Source organism: Lagenorhynchus albirostris, chromosome 1 (genome assembly GCF_949774975.1).
Source record: "Lagenorhynchus albirostris chromosome 1, mLagAlb1.1, whole genome shotgun sequence".
Taxonomy (NCBI): Eukaryota; Metazoa; Chordata; class Mammalia; order Artiodactyla; family Delphinidae; genus Lagenorhynchus; species Lagenorhynchus albirostris.
The window spans coordinates 65,987,754-66,003,083 of NC_083095.1; the positions used below are offsets into that span (position 1 = coordinate 65,987,754).

The 15,330-nt window shown below is 41.6% G+C and overlaps 1 protein-coding gene across 1 annotated transcript in view; it reads right to left on the bottom strand.

Annotated features, from left to right (window-relative positions):
* AKAP6 (A-kinase anchoring protein 6) overlaps positions 1–15,330 on the bottom strand; it is a 373,547-nt gene that overhangs the window by 261,432 nt on the left and 96,785 nt on the right. Inside the window, exon 3 of the mRNA XM_060143847.1 lies at positions 8,408–10,174. Within this exon, the coding sequence (XP_059999830.1) occupies positions 8,408–10,174 (1,767 nt within the window). The remainder of the gene's footprint in view (positions 1–8,407; positions 10,175–15,330) is intronic.

Here is a 15,330-nt window from a genome sequence, read left to right on the forward strand (position 1 = left end):
AAGATTGCAAATTAGTGACTTGAAGGCTAAACCTATCCTACGGATGTGTTTTATTTGGCCCGTTTTTAAATTGTTCAGACCCAAAATTAACAAATTGGGAGATGTCACATAAAACCCAGATTTGCTACTTCTTTTAACAATTGCAAGATCTTGCCACACAGGAGAGATGGGAGATGGGAGAGATTGGGAGATGTCACATAAATTGGGAGATGTCACATAAAACCCAGATTTGCTACTTCTTTTAAAAATTGCAAGATCTTGCCACACAGGGCCCACACTCCCGTGCAACAATCACTTGGAACTCAGCAGTTTGCTGCCCTCTAGACATGGCACTTACCCTCCGTTACTCAGTCTCTTTCACTCCCCACTTCCACCCGGCTGTATGACTCATTTATATTATCTGTCTGCCCCTCTTAGAGTCATTTTAGTTTGTAACTCCTGGTCTAAAGGAAAAAGTTCAATCTGAATGATACATTCACTCACTCACTTATTCATTGATTCATGCATTCATTAGACAGGTATTTATTTTGTGTCTGTGCTATGTAAACACTTGGAATTCAAAGTTCATATTTTGGTCCTTTCTTTCTAACTTTATATTCCCCTTCCCTTCAACTAACTCTATTCTAACCAGCAATTGGTTTAAGAGAACATCTCCCTCCTAAAGTTCATAGCCTAGAGGCTAATTTCCCAAACTCCTTTGCAGTTAGGTGATGCCATATGACAAAGTCTGGACCAATGGGATGTGAACGGAAGAAATGTGTACAACTTCCAAGTCCTGTCTGTGAGAAGAAAGCTGGGTGCTCTCCACGTTCCCCTTCTGGTGAGATGGAACACAGATACAGCATTTGTGCACCATAGTACAAGAGCAACAGGGAGAAAGCACCTGAATCCCTAGATGGCCTCTATCTTCCCTGGATCGTCTGCCTACCTCTTGTTATGTATCTGGGGATCTCTTTGTTTATAGCAGTTTAGCCTACACCCTTTACTATTTCCCAAATATACCTTAAATATTCTTGCCCTCAATCTTAGCTTATACCAGAGCTTCTGTCACTAACATTCTGCCTTCTCATCTCTCCTAAATTCTACTCATTATTCAAGGTCCAGCTCAAGTAGTCTACCTTCTGTGATGCTTGGTCTAGGTACACTTGTTATCTTCCTTCCTCTGCTCTCCCATTGTGTAACTTTCCACTTGAGACTTATCAAATATTATCTTATTTAATAAACAGAGCCTAGAATTATGTTGTCCTATCTCTTTCAAATTCTAAGTCCAGAATTTAAAACAAAATTTTAGATTGTGCGTAGCATAAAGAAGAATCTTCAGAGTTCCTACAGCATTCTGCTACTAACACCGCTTGTTGAATAATAATCTGTACTATCAATTCATGTTCAATTTGTGATCTTTTAGGACTCCTGAATCTTCCAATTTTAATTACAAAGCTGAGCCTTCCCAACTCTTTAAAAATGTAGCTTCTTCCTTGATATTTAAACTGAATTGTTTATTCTTGCATCTAAACAGTTCCTCAACCCTCTGGATACATATTTCTAAGACTAAGAAATGTACTGAGAAGATCAAGGGTTCAAGCTCGAATGGTGATGAAGAGCCAACTCACAGTCTCCTCTCATATTCAGAATCTGAGAATCTCTACGACAACATCAGAGGAAGAAAGTAGAAGATACTCTTGGGGAAGGAAATTAAAAGGGAAAATAGGTGCCAGAGAGTGAAAACTATATATTCCAGAAAAATAGTAAAGAAAAAGAATAGGACAGAAGATATAAGGAAGAGAGAGAATTCATATATAGGAGGAAGACTAGCAACTGTGAGGGAAAAGGTTAGCATAAGGGAAAGGCACATACAAAACGAAATGCCAGTGAAGAACAGTGGAATCCAATAACCTTAAAATGCTTCCTATCTGATAGGATGCTCTTAAGAGATCATTATAAACACCAAAGTGCAGACTACCACTCCACCAACTCTAGGAAAACTGCTATGTGGTTGGTATAAAAGAAACATCAAAGGCAGGTGAGAATTAAATTTACAGCAGACCTTGATTATAAGTTACTCTGGGGACAAATAAAGAAAAATACAGCTGTGTTTCAAATCAAGTAAAGAATGGCAGACGGGACTTTTTAAAAAGAGTGACTCCCAAGTGTTTTTCTAAAGACGAATCTTGTCTCTTGCAGTTGTGTCGTACCACACAAAAAAGCTAGGGGTGAGATCTTTAAAGCACGAGAGGTAATCACACTGAGATAAAATACAAAATAACTCAAAGACTTAAACCTAAGACACAAACTGTAAAACTCCTAAAAGAAAACATAAAATAAAAGCCTCATGACATGGGTCTTGGCAATGATTTCTTGGATATGACACCAAAAGCACAGCCAACAAAAGTAAAAAGAGACAAATGGGGCCACATCATCCTTTAAAAATTTTGTGCATCAAAGGGCCCAATCAACAGAGTGAAAAGGAATGGGAGAAAATGTTTGCAAATCAAATATATAATAAAAGGTTAAGATCCAGAATATAAAGAACTCCTACAACTCAACAACAAAAAAATCAAATAACCCAATTTAAAAAGTGGACAACATACTTGAATAGACATTCTTCCAAAGAGGATACACAAATGGCCAACAAGCATATGTAAAGATGTTCAACATCACTAATCATCAGAGAAACACAAATCAAAATCATAATGAGATAATTCAAAAGAGTGATGTGCCACAATGTTCACTGCAGCTCTACTGACAATAGCCAGGACGTGGAAGCAACCTAAGTGTCCATTGACAGATGAATGGATAAAAGATGTGGCACATACATACAATGGAATATTACTCAGCCATAAGAAGAAACGAAATTGAGTTATTTGCAGTGAGGTGAATGGACCTAGAAACTGTCATACAGAGTGAAGTTAAGTCAGAAAGAGAAAAACAAATACCATATGCTAACACATATATATGGAATCTAAAAAAGAAAGTGGTTCTGAAGAACCTAGGAGCAGGAAAGGAATAAAGACGCAGACGTAGAGAATGGACTTGAGGACACGGGGAGGGGAAAGGGTAAGCTGGGACGAAGTGAGAGAGTGGCGTTGACATATGTACACTACCAAATCCAAATGTAAAATAGATAGCTAGTGGGAAGCAGCCGCATAGCACAGGGAAATCAGCTCCGTGCTCTGTGACCCCCTAGAGGGGTGGGATAGGGAGGGTGGGAGGGAGATACAAGAGGGAAGAGATATGGGGATATATGTATATGTATAGCTGATTCACTTTGTTATACAGCAGAAACTAACACATCATTGTAAATCAATTATACTCCAATAAAGATGTTAAAAAATATCATAATGAGATATTACCTCACACCCATTAGGATGGTTACTATCTTAAAAAAAAAAACAAAAAAAACCCCAGAAAATAACAATTGTTGATGAGGATATGGAGAAACTGAAACTCTTGTGCACTGTTGTTGGGATTGTAAAATGGAGCAACCATGACGGAAAAGGGTATGGTGACTTCTCAAAACATTAAAAGTACAACTACCATATGGTCCAGCAGCAATCCTATCCAATTTCTGGGTATATACCCACAGAATTGAAAGCAGGGTCTTGAAGAGGTATTTGCACACCTACGTTCATAACAGCATTATTCACCATAGCCAAGAAATGGAAGCAAGTCCAATATCCCTCCACAGATGAATGGGTAAACAAAATGTGGTATATACATACAGTGGAATTATTCACCCTTAAAAAGGAAGGAAATCCTGTCATATGTTGCAACATGGATGAATCTTGAGGACGTTATGCTAAGTGAAACAAACCAGTCACAAAAAGACAAATACTATATGATTCCAATTATGTGAGGCATCTAAAGTAGTCAAATTCATAGAAACAAAAAGTAGAATTGTGCCCACCAGGGGCTGGAGGAGAGGGGGAAAGGGCAGGTGTTTAATTGGTATGGAGTTTCAGATTTGCAAGATGAAAAAGTTCTGGAGATCTGTTTCACAACAATATGAATACACTTACTACTGAACTGTACACTTAAAAATGGTTAGGAAGGCAAATTTTATGTTACGTTTTTTTACCACAATGGAAGAAGAAGGAAAAGAGAACACAGGACAACATGATATTTCTTTAATGACTGCCATCATCAGTGTGGTATCATTGATGTGTCAACATATGGTCGAAATGAGGGTGAAAGATAGGATGGATCCTATCTGGACCATTTTACCTCTTGGAAAAAGAAATGCAGAAATCAGTGCCAAGTTAATCCCAGGACCAAACCTCTTCTATATTCCCATTAAGCTGGTATTACTGACCACATCCCAGCTCTACCTCTAGGCAGCAGCAAGGGTGACTGTCTCTGTGCTGCTACCACAGACTAGACTGCAATTTTACATAGCCTAGTTACAAAGATCAAGCACTCGGACAAATATTTGCTGCACTGAATCTGAAATAATTTATGTGCAAGGACATTCTTAGCTGGCACCAAAGATTGGGTTTTTAAATTGGGTTATAGATGTCTCTGAGATAAAATGTTAACAAACAGCTGAGTCACTGAACTATAGCTGGGACACCATAATCTAGCATTTGAAGACATTTATATCTCCGGGGAGAAGAGGAATCAGCTACGTCATGCATCCATTAACTTAGTACCAATGAGTCCAACCTAATGGAGTCATGTCTTTCAGGACGAGTTCTAAGGTCCTCATTGACTCTTTAAAACAAATCTAAAGGTTGAAGGTTATTTTTTTTTCTTTATCCTTATTCTTCTTGATCTCCATTTTGCAAAGAATGAAGCTAGTGTTCATCATACTACACATCTCTTCTCCCTTTATTTACTTAATACGCGAGAATCCTGTTCCTTCCTGGTCCCCACAACTAGGCCTCTTCCTTACTCCTGCCTCGTAACTGGGCTAAAACTTGAAAGTCAGTTGTCCTCCTCTTCTCTTCTCCATCTATCCTCAGTCTCTCAGGGAATTCTTCTATGCCCAAGACTTTATCTAGTGGGAAGAGCAAAGCGGATAGGGCTTGAAGCATGGCTCTATGACTTACTAGCTGTGCAGCTTAGGAGAGGTGATTTCATCTCTCTGAACTCCTCTCCTCCACTCTAAAATGGGGACTCATTCATCCTTTCATCCAACAACCTTTATTGAGCACCTACTATGTAGCAGGCAATGTTCTAGGTACATGAGATTCACTAGCAAGCTACACAGATAAAAATGTCTGCCTTCACAGATCTCCCAGTCTAGCAGGGGGAGACAAAAATTAATAATAATACACATGCTAAATAAGAGAATGATATAAAATTACAGAATATGGTGAGAGCTGTAGAAGAAAAGAAAAAGAAGTCAGGTCACACTTTTTAAAAGGTGGTCAGGGTAACCCTCCCTAAGAAATTATTATTTGACCAAGTCTCAGGAGGTGGAGGAATTAGGAAAAAAATGCATCTGACAGAGGGAGCTGACAAAGGTCTGAAAGGCAGGGGTGTACCCAGCTTGTTCCAGGAACGGCAAAGGGTCCAGTGGGAATGGAGTGAAGTGAGCATGGGGAAGAGCAGTTGGAAATGAGTCAGAGAGGAAATCAGGGGACCAGTCCATGTAGGATCTCTGAATGCCATGGGAGCTGTTGCAGAGTTTTGAGCAGAGGGGTGACATGATCTGATTTATGTTTTTGGTTTTTCTGGCTGTGTTGGATCTTAGTTGTGACGCACAGGCTCCAGAATGTGTGGGCTCTGTAGTTTGCGGCACGCGGGCTCTCTAATCGAAGCACGCAGACTCAGTAGTTGTGGCGCGCGGGCTTAGCTGTCCCGCAGCATGTGGGGTCTTAGTCGCCCCCCCAGCCGAACAGAGATCGAACCTGCATTCCCTGCATTGGAAGGTGGATTCGTAACCACTGGACCAGCAGGGAAATCCCTGATTTATGTTTTAAAAGGATCACTCTGGCTGCTTTGTTGGGAATAGACTGTAAGGGGAGCAGAATGGAAGCAGGGAAACCAGTTAGGAGGCTGCCTCAGTAATCCAGGCAGGAGGTGATGGTGGCTAGGACCAGAGTGGGAGTACTGGAGAGGAAGAGAAGTGGCCAATGTAAGATAATAAAACCTACCTTGTAGGGCTGTTGCTTTAAGAATCTTATGAGAGCACTACTTCAGATAAAGTGCCAAGTATTTGCCTGATACAAGGAAGATGTTAAATAATACCCTCTCTTATTATATTTTCCTGGTTGAATACGTTTTCTGGGTCACTATATGGAGGAGGTCAAAGCTAGAATGTGATACCCAAGGTCAACTGACATGGGGATTTGTAGTCACCCCTGCCTGAAGCATTGAAAGGAAGTTGGGCTGAGGAAGGGGCTTAATCCCCTTTCAGGTTTCACTTCATATCCCAACTCCAAGACAGTATTTCCAACGGCCTACATTTCCTCTTAAAAGTTTCATCGTATACTCAATATCAGTGCATGTATTTTTAAAAATTACCTGCCTCACCTCCACCTCAAGCGGCTACCCATCCAAATGTTTCCTTCTATTAAAACTACACCAGTCCCTAGAGACTGATAACTTAGCTTCATCTTTGTAGAATTATGGAATAAAAGGATGCTTCCATTGGAAGTTGGTATAATAGCCATCATCTGCTTAAAACATCTCTATTTACAAAAAAGAAACGAGGCCCAGAATGGAGCAGCATTAGCTGTGGGCCACTCCTGGCTTTAATGACTGCGCAAGGGCTGGAACCAGTTTCCTGGATCCCGTTCACTTTATCAACAGCGGCCCCCATTCGCCCATCCCCCATCACAGCAGCCCCTAACACCGGCTGCCACAGGCATCTCTGCACTGGTCACCGCCATGGCTGCCGTGACCATCTTTCCTGTTATTGCCAATTAGGCCTTCCAGAAAGGCTATTGGAGGCCATGGCACACACTGCTTTAAGTGTGCTGGCTCTGGGTTCAAATTCTGACTCTGCACTCACTAGCTGTGAGGCCTTGAGCGAGTTTCCTAACCACAATCTGCCTTAGCATCTTCATCTGAAAAGTTCTTACCTCCCAGGACCTAAGTAGAATAAAGCATGTAAAGCCCTTAGCACTGAACCAGCACAAAATAAGAGCCCAAGGAGCATGAGTTATTGTTAGTTGTATGACTATTCTCAGTCCCTTTCAGAGAAGTTACCATGGATGCCTGGTAAACAAATCCTAATTGCCTTGGTCTGGCCAACAGGGCCTTGCAGCTACCAGGTCTATTAAATGTATGGAAACTTTTATTGCTCTCTGCTCACTGACCTTCCAGTCAAGACAGCTGTGGATCCCAATACCATGCTCATTCCCAATACCCACCTCTGCATGTTGGTTTTTGCTCCTTCTACCCGAAATGCCCACTTCCTTCTCTCTAAATCCTGGCACATCCTTCAAAGCCCCGGTGAAGGTTTATTATTTCACAAGAACTTCTCAGGTAAATCCTAGCTCTACTGATAGTATTTCTTCTCTACAATACTACAGTATTTACATGTAGTACATACTAGTCACTTCCTAATGGAGAGGCATGGGAGCATTTAGTTAATAGTATGGGTTCTAGAGCAGACTACCTGGTCTCTCTCAGCCTCAGTCTCCTCTACGTAAAATGGGGTTAATATTAGGGCTGTTGTGAGGGTTGGACACATAAATACTTAGTAAACAATTCTTAATATATGTTACGATTATTATATATTGCTGTTAGCTTTACCCTCTTTGTTTTATGTACCCACAGGTACTATACTTTTATCCAGTATCTTAAATCACAGCTTACATTAAGGAGCTGAATTCTGAGAATTTTGATGTCTGTCCTTCAAGATTCCATCACATAACAATTTGTTCTAAAAGTACAGGTTTACCCAAAATATCAACTCCCCAATCTCAGAGCCCATAGATGGTACAGAGTATAGGTAGCATGGTTATTAGCCAGAGGAGGAAGACTGAAGAAAAAAATTCCTGATAAATTAGAAATACCTGGTCTTTTTCTACAAGAAGTTAATATTGGAGATGTGAGAGCTATTCTGGGGTTAGAACCAATGAGGGTAACTGGAACTTTCCATTCATGTGTTCCTGAGGTACTGGCGTGTGCACAGCTACTGTTCTACCTTATTTTGTATTCCGTTCAAGGGGGTCCACCACTCATCAGGAGCCATGTTAGGTTTGAGCAATATCAACAGAGAGATGTATACCAGCAGGGACACATCAAACTAATGCACAGACAAGGGCAGTTCCTAGTGATGCCACAGCAACTCAGTGATCGTGTGTTTTTTTTTTTTCTTTCTTTCTTTAGGGAATCGGTTATGTTTATCAAAAATAGCAACACATTTTATCATGGGGTGGGGAAGAGTTCACCTTTTCCCAGCAATACTTCCAAAAATCAGGTAAGAAATCATTCCGATTAAGAAGACCACCCTTACCTCTATTTTTTCCCATATGGCTTCATAGTTGTCTTGGTGTTGAATATCTTGCATCAGTTTCTGAATTAAAGCAGACTTTGTAGTGGAATGGCTCTCATTTTTCTCAGAGGATGAAGCTCTCTCTGACTTCTCATCAATGTATTTTTTCATGCCAGAGAGAGGCACACACAACTCCTCGTCAGAAGGAAGGTCACTAAGGGGGCCAGATTCAATGCTCTCCCCGAGCGAAGAGGCTATATCACTGGATGAGCTTGGAGACACCCTGCCTAGCCTTGTATGCTTCTTCTTGACATGGTATGTTGGATAGATCTCAGAATCTGAATTCATTTCAGACAGTTCCCAGTCATCAATATTCTGAATGGTTTCTCCCCTGGGTTTCTGAGGCAGAAGCTTTGTTAGGTTTTCCAACTTCAAAGCTAATACTTCTGTCTGCTTAAGGTGAGAGGGCAGTGCTAGGTACTCATCAGAGCCATACCAGGCCTCCACAACCTGACCGTTCCTGGTGACGTGACTTGGGGAGGAGGTGTAGCTTCTTTTGCTTTTGTGTTCTGAAAGAAGGGGTACCACAGACGTGACGTTGTCTGAGCCAGCAGAGGACTCACTGCTTGGACTAAACGGTGGTGAACTGGATGTTTCTGACTGCACCGGCAATTGGGCATTCCAACTACTCTGGTTGTACGGCTCAAGTGAGGATGTGGAAGCAGAATCTGTTTCTGGCCCCTCTATGGCCTTGGAAGTGCTAGAAGGAATTCCATTCGGCACGACTGAGCTCCTAGTGCTTTGGGCTTGTTTGCCTGAACTGGGGTCCCGTTTAGGTGTCTGGCATGAAGGCACCTCTTCTACGGTCTTGTGAGGCTTTTTAAGTCGAAGTTTCTCTTTATGGCCGTCACTCAGCCTCCCCAGGCTGGAGGAGATCTCCTTAATGTGACTTGTGACTGTGTTTTCAAGGTTCCCATCCCCCACCTGGTGCAAACACTCATGTGAGTAGCTGGCAGCAGAAGGTCTGCTGGGGTGAGACGACTGTAACACCAGGCAAAGTTTAGCTCTGTCAAGAGGGTCCGCCAGGGAAGGCGCGCTCCTGCTCATCTCAGGCTTGAGATCAACCACCTGCTTCATGCCACCAGCGCCTTTCAGATTATTCTTAAAAGTCTCCTCTTTAAGGAAAAGCCCTCTTTTTGGCAACGTGGGCTGTGTGGGAGAGTCCTCGTTATAATTAAAGCAATCTCTGATGGATCGCTTGGGGGTTGCATTTTCACAAGGAAGAGGCTGTTGATTCTTTGCCCCAAGTTGGGAAGAGGAATCAGATTCTTGCTTCACAGTCTCCAAAGAGGGTTGTCCAGCATTTGTCAGAGCGTCCCCTGAAGATGACAGCCCCTGCGTTAAGCCTGGCTGCTCCTCCGCTGTGGCCGCACTGTCTTCCTCACACCCACCTCTGTCATCTGCTGAAAGAGACACCTGAGACGCCTCCTCACTAACTGCTTCGCTGCAGTTGGAAGGGACCGCGTCAGGAGCCACCGTAAGTAATCCAACGCTTCGGATAAGCTCAGGGAATTCCTTTTCCATTTCACTGTAGCTCCAAGAGTCAAAGGGTTTGGTTTTGACCTGGCTAGAGGTCATATCACCCAGGCCACTGAGCAAATCCTCACTTGGACTGTAGTCAGACAGTTCGAAAGCAGTAATGCCACAATCCAGAGACAAGTAATTCTGAGAGCATTTGATAGTTAACTGTCCTGAGTCATCCACTTCTGTTAGAGCATCAAGCCGGTCCTGAAACAGACAACGGGAATGGTTTCAGTAAAGGCAACATTATATTCAACTGCTGCTCACATGAAATCTCAGCAGAGGCCACTATAAAGGTCAACAATGCTTCAATCTCAATTGCTTCTGGTTTGAGATATAGAAAGGCATATTCATTATCATATTGCTTTATATAGTATCCTGTTCTTAAATATTTAAGGATTTTTCTTTAATCTGGAGAACAGAGCCTTGATAGAAATGGTCAAGACCAAGTCAAAAATAACCACTCTTACCCTAACTTTCTATTTTAAAATGGTGCATTTTTCATTTAGTAAGCATTTCTTAAGTGATGCCTTAAGTAATAACATTTCTGAAAACAAAATAACATGAGAGTGAAATCTCCATGGATGTCTCTTTTGCTTATCACCCCATCACCTACCACAGTGGCGAGCTCATAGTAGATGCTCAGTAAATATTTTAAAGTAGAATAATTAATTATAGTAAGTCTGTTGTGTTAAATATATATTCACAAATCACAAGAAGATAAACTACTGAATTTGCATACATAACAAAAATAGTTCAAGGCCAACTTCTCTTTGTCTCCACCTTTTAAAGGTAAACACAGGAAATCCTGGAGAAAATTAATGAGTCAAAAGTATATCATCTTAGCCCCCATCCCCCCCCTCTGTATGCACTCTCCCCTACCCTCCACCCCCATCCCCATTTCCATTTGTGTGTGCTAGATACCAAGTGCCCACCTTCCTTCAAGGTAAGCTGATGTGAAATTCCCCTATGCTAAAAAATAGTATTATAAGTAAGTGTTTTTAATTTTTTAATCTTTAGTTGTATAATTCAGGTTCTTTTCTCATTACTAACGCAGTTGCTGTTATCACACAACAAATGGGGAGACTTTTACTTGATAATTTGTTCGGGGCAGAAGGACCCCTGGAATCCTACGTGCCTACCAGGCTGAAGGATAGCTGGTCTAATCTAGCCCCTTAGGAGATGAAGGAAGAAAACTGAAAAGTAAAGGGTGGCTATATCCCCAGATCTCTGCTCTCCTGGAGGAGGGATGGGGTGAGCAGGACCCTGTATCATTTCAACCAGGTTATCCCAAGATCTGGCCTTTCCAGGACCTTATATCAAGTTTTGGGGGCCATTTGTTTGTTTTGCTTTGTTCTCTCCCTTCAGACCTTTACCTTGCCTTTACCTCCTACTCCCATCACTCTTTTTTTTTTTTGCGGTACGCGGACCTCTCACTGTTGTGGCCTCTCCCGTTGCGGAGCACAGGCTTCGGACGCGCAGGCTCAGTGGCCATGGCTCACGGGCCCAGCCGCTCCGTGGCATGTGGGATCTTCCCGGACTGGGGCACGAACACGTGTCCCCAGCATCAGCAGGTGGACTCTCAACCACTGCGCCACCAGGGAAGCCCACTCCCTTCACTCTTATTCCACAACATCCAGATAAATAATAATGACGAAAAACCTCATCTTACCTTTCTAGGTCTCAATGTCCTCATCTTATAAATGGGGGTGGTTGATTACCACTACTACTTTTTCATTTCATCCTCAAAACAATTTTCTTCTGGGGTCTGTACGATTGTCCCTGTTTTACGTAAGTGGAGCTGAGCCAAAAGAAGGTGCGTAACTAGCACACAGCCTCGGGACTAAGGCCTTAAACAAAGGCTGTCTGACCCATAATTTGACCCCTGTGCCATAATTTTCTCTGATTCACTGGATGTTATTTAAAACGGACATACCCCCTCCTCCAGTTTGTCCTGCACATTGCCACCAGAGTAACCTTTACAAATTTCAAGTCTTGATGCTATTACTTCTCTGCTTAAAATCCTTTATTAACTTCCTGCTGCTAGGTTAAAACCCAAACCCTTTAAGAACAGACATGAAGAGGCCGCTCTCAAGCCACTCTCCCCTCCCTGGCTGCACCCGGCTACGGTATCATCCCTCCAGTTTTTGAATGTGTTCCTCCTGCCCCAGAGCCTTTGCACATGCTATTTCCTCTGCCAAGAAAGCTTCCCACCTGTAAAACTCTTAACTAGTTAATTTTTACTCACCCCTCAGACCTCAGATCAAGCTTCACTTCTGCAAGATTCTAAATACCCACCTAAGTCAGAATCCTTTCTTATAAGCGCTCATAAAACTATGTTGTTTGTCCTTTAAATATTTATCTCAAGCTTTAAATACATATTATTGTGATTATTTGATTAATCTGTTTATCCCACTAGTTTGTAAGCACCACAAGAGTATAAATCACATAGAAAATGGCTGACTTTCCAGGGTACCTGCAACACTTAGCATAGTGAGCTACACAGAATTCAAAGATACATCTGTTGAATGAATGAAGACATTTTGGAATGTATCTCTATGCCTTCATGAAGTTTATTCCTCTGATTATGTAGTTTTCGTTGATTCCAGTAATTAAAAGCCCAAACCTCAGAGTTAAATTCTAGCTCAAGCACTAATTATTCATGTGATCAGGAACCAGTAGCTTGATATCACTAAGCCTCATTTCCCTCATCTGTAAAAATGAAACAATAAGCCATGCCATAGGGCTGTTGTGAGGCTTAAAGAAGACAGAATATGTAAGACACAAGTCTGGCACATGGATAGGTTCTCAATGAATGCTTACTCTTATTACTTACTATATATATATATATATATATATATATATATATATATATTTTTTTTTTTTTTTTTTTTGCAGTACGTGGGCCTCTCACTGTTGTGGCCTCTCCCGTTGTGGAGCACAGGCTCCGGACGCGCAGGCTCAGCAGCCATGGCTCACGGGCCCAGCTGCTCCGCGGCATGTGGGATCCTCCCGGACCGGGGCACGAACCTGTGTCCCCTGCATTGGCAGGCGGACTCTCAACCACTGCGCCACCAGGGAAGCCCTATTATATAATTTTTTACTAATCAAATATACCAAGGGGGGAAGTTTCATCAAAATGAGAGGTGTCCCTATGCTAAATTATACTGCACAAAGTAAGAAACCAATATTAACTGCCAATATGAACAAAAAATGGTCTAACTGGAATTGTTCGGCTTTTATGCTTCATATCTGGAGCAGGATCTTTAAAGAAAGAAGTCAGAAGCCCAAAACACCAAGGAATGAGCCAGTCAAACAAAAGTCACAGTTCATGCAATTTTCAAGAGAATAATAGAGGAAACTCCAATTTAAAAGCAGGTTGCATTTACTAAAAGTTTTTTTATTTGGTTGTTCAATGTTCAGAACTTACTCCTTTACAAAAATAGTACTATAAATAGCGATTAAGCTCCAAAGCTATCCCATAAGTTAGTATTTAAATTATTAACTAGTTGAAATTTACATTATTTTTAATCATTTTTATCACAAAGTTACAGCACTGCATCTACTTAAGTGAGGTCAAAGAGGCATTAAGGAAAAATGTTCCTATTATGAATAGAAAAAAAGAGACGTGAGAGTTCAGGTAAAAATTAGACCCATGAAAATGTCAGCTACCCACTTCTGGACAGGCAAGGAATACCATAACCATGGGAAAGTATTTGATCCCAATTTTGGTGGTCACAGAACGTTAAGACCAGGGGATACTGTCTTGTTCAAAAATAACAGGTACTCAATAAATGATGTTAGCTGAACATACGGCATGACACATCTAGATAATAGGGTATGGTTGCCTTTTCCTAATTAAGTCTTCCCCTGAAGATCCCTTCCCTAGCCAGTCCTTCGTTTGGAAAAGAAAATACCATACTCAAAAACACTTAATGGGGCTTCCTTGGTGGCGCAGTGGTTGGGAGTCCGCCTGCCGGTGCGGGGGACGCGGATTCGTGCCCCGGTCTGGGAGGATCCCGCATGCCGCGGAGCGGCTGGGCCCGTGAGCCATGGCCTCTGAGCCTGCGCATCCGGAGCCTGTGCTCCACAACGAGAGAGAGGCCACATCAGTGAGAGGCCCACATACCGCAAAACAAACAAACAAACAAACAAAAAACACTTAATGCTCCAAAGGGAGCCCTCTCCCATCCTGTTGCCAATCAGGCCAACTACTGCTGTGCATGGCTGATTGTCATTCAGGGGTAACTAGTTTTAATTCATACTGCATTTTTTAATGTGAAAAAAAAAATCCCTCCCTGAAAAACAAAACAAAAAAACAGCACATAGCATATGCATTTCATATCCTAAAGACCAAGTGGCAAGCATCTACCCATATATTTTAACACAGTTGGCCATTATTTAAGAGCATTCCTCAAAAGTATTTTTCTACATTTCACAGTGCAGAGGCAATTAAAAAAAAATAAAGTTCTCTGAAGTTTCTCAGAGCAGATAAATAATGAGTTTCATTTCTTAAAATATTGCTTAGTAATACTAATATTTTAGTCCCACTGCTTTCTACTGGACCACCTTCCCAGATAGTTTTCTAATGCATGTAAGTAATAAAGTCTCAGGTGGATATGGAGGTGGGGGAAGAGTGCATGTTGTTTTTACTGGCCTTTTTATTTTAAAAATACCACATTTTATTTTGTAGTGCTTTTAGCTGTGTCATGGCAGCCTAGCAATGTCCAAACAGACCCCCATTTAATATGTTATGAAGCAGTTTCTCAGATGAAGGTTATGTTTTATGGAGATGGTATCTTATTCACTTTATTGATGAGCAATTTATTCACTTTACTGCTGGCTTCAATATTGTCTCAGACATCAAGGAAACCCTTTTTCCTCCCAAATTTGAAACAAGAAATTTTGCTTTGTTCCTTACCCATAAATAAGTTTGAAGTTCTAATTCCAAATGCCTTCTCAGATCTTTCTTTGTTTAACCGTGAATTCTGTCACCAGCTGAACATGAGATTTGATACTTATAATTTAGAGATTTGAAGATCTCCCTACTAAAATGCCCCCAAGGTTTATATTAGTGTCCATTGCCATTTCAGAGTTGACTTTGTGCCCTGATTTAGTGACCTTACTCAGAAGAGTTGAAAACAGAATTTCACTGTTTCAATTATGGTTACGGCAAAAAATTTTGTATGCCTCTCTCTACCCTTCCTCCCCTAATTTCACTACATGGTGTTTGTTATGCTTCAATTACTAACATATAAATTCATGGACCTCTTACAAGAAGGCGACAGCCCCCCAGAGTCCTCAGACCACAGGGTCGAGACCCTTGCTCAGATTCCTTTCAGCTCTCCCATGTTGGTGCTCTG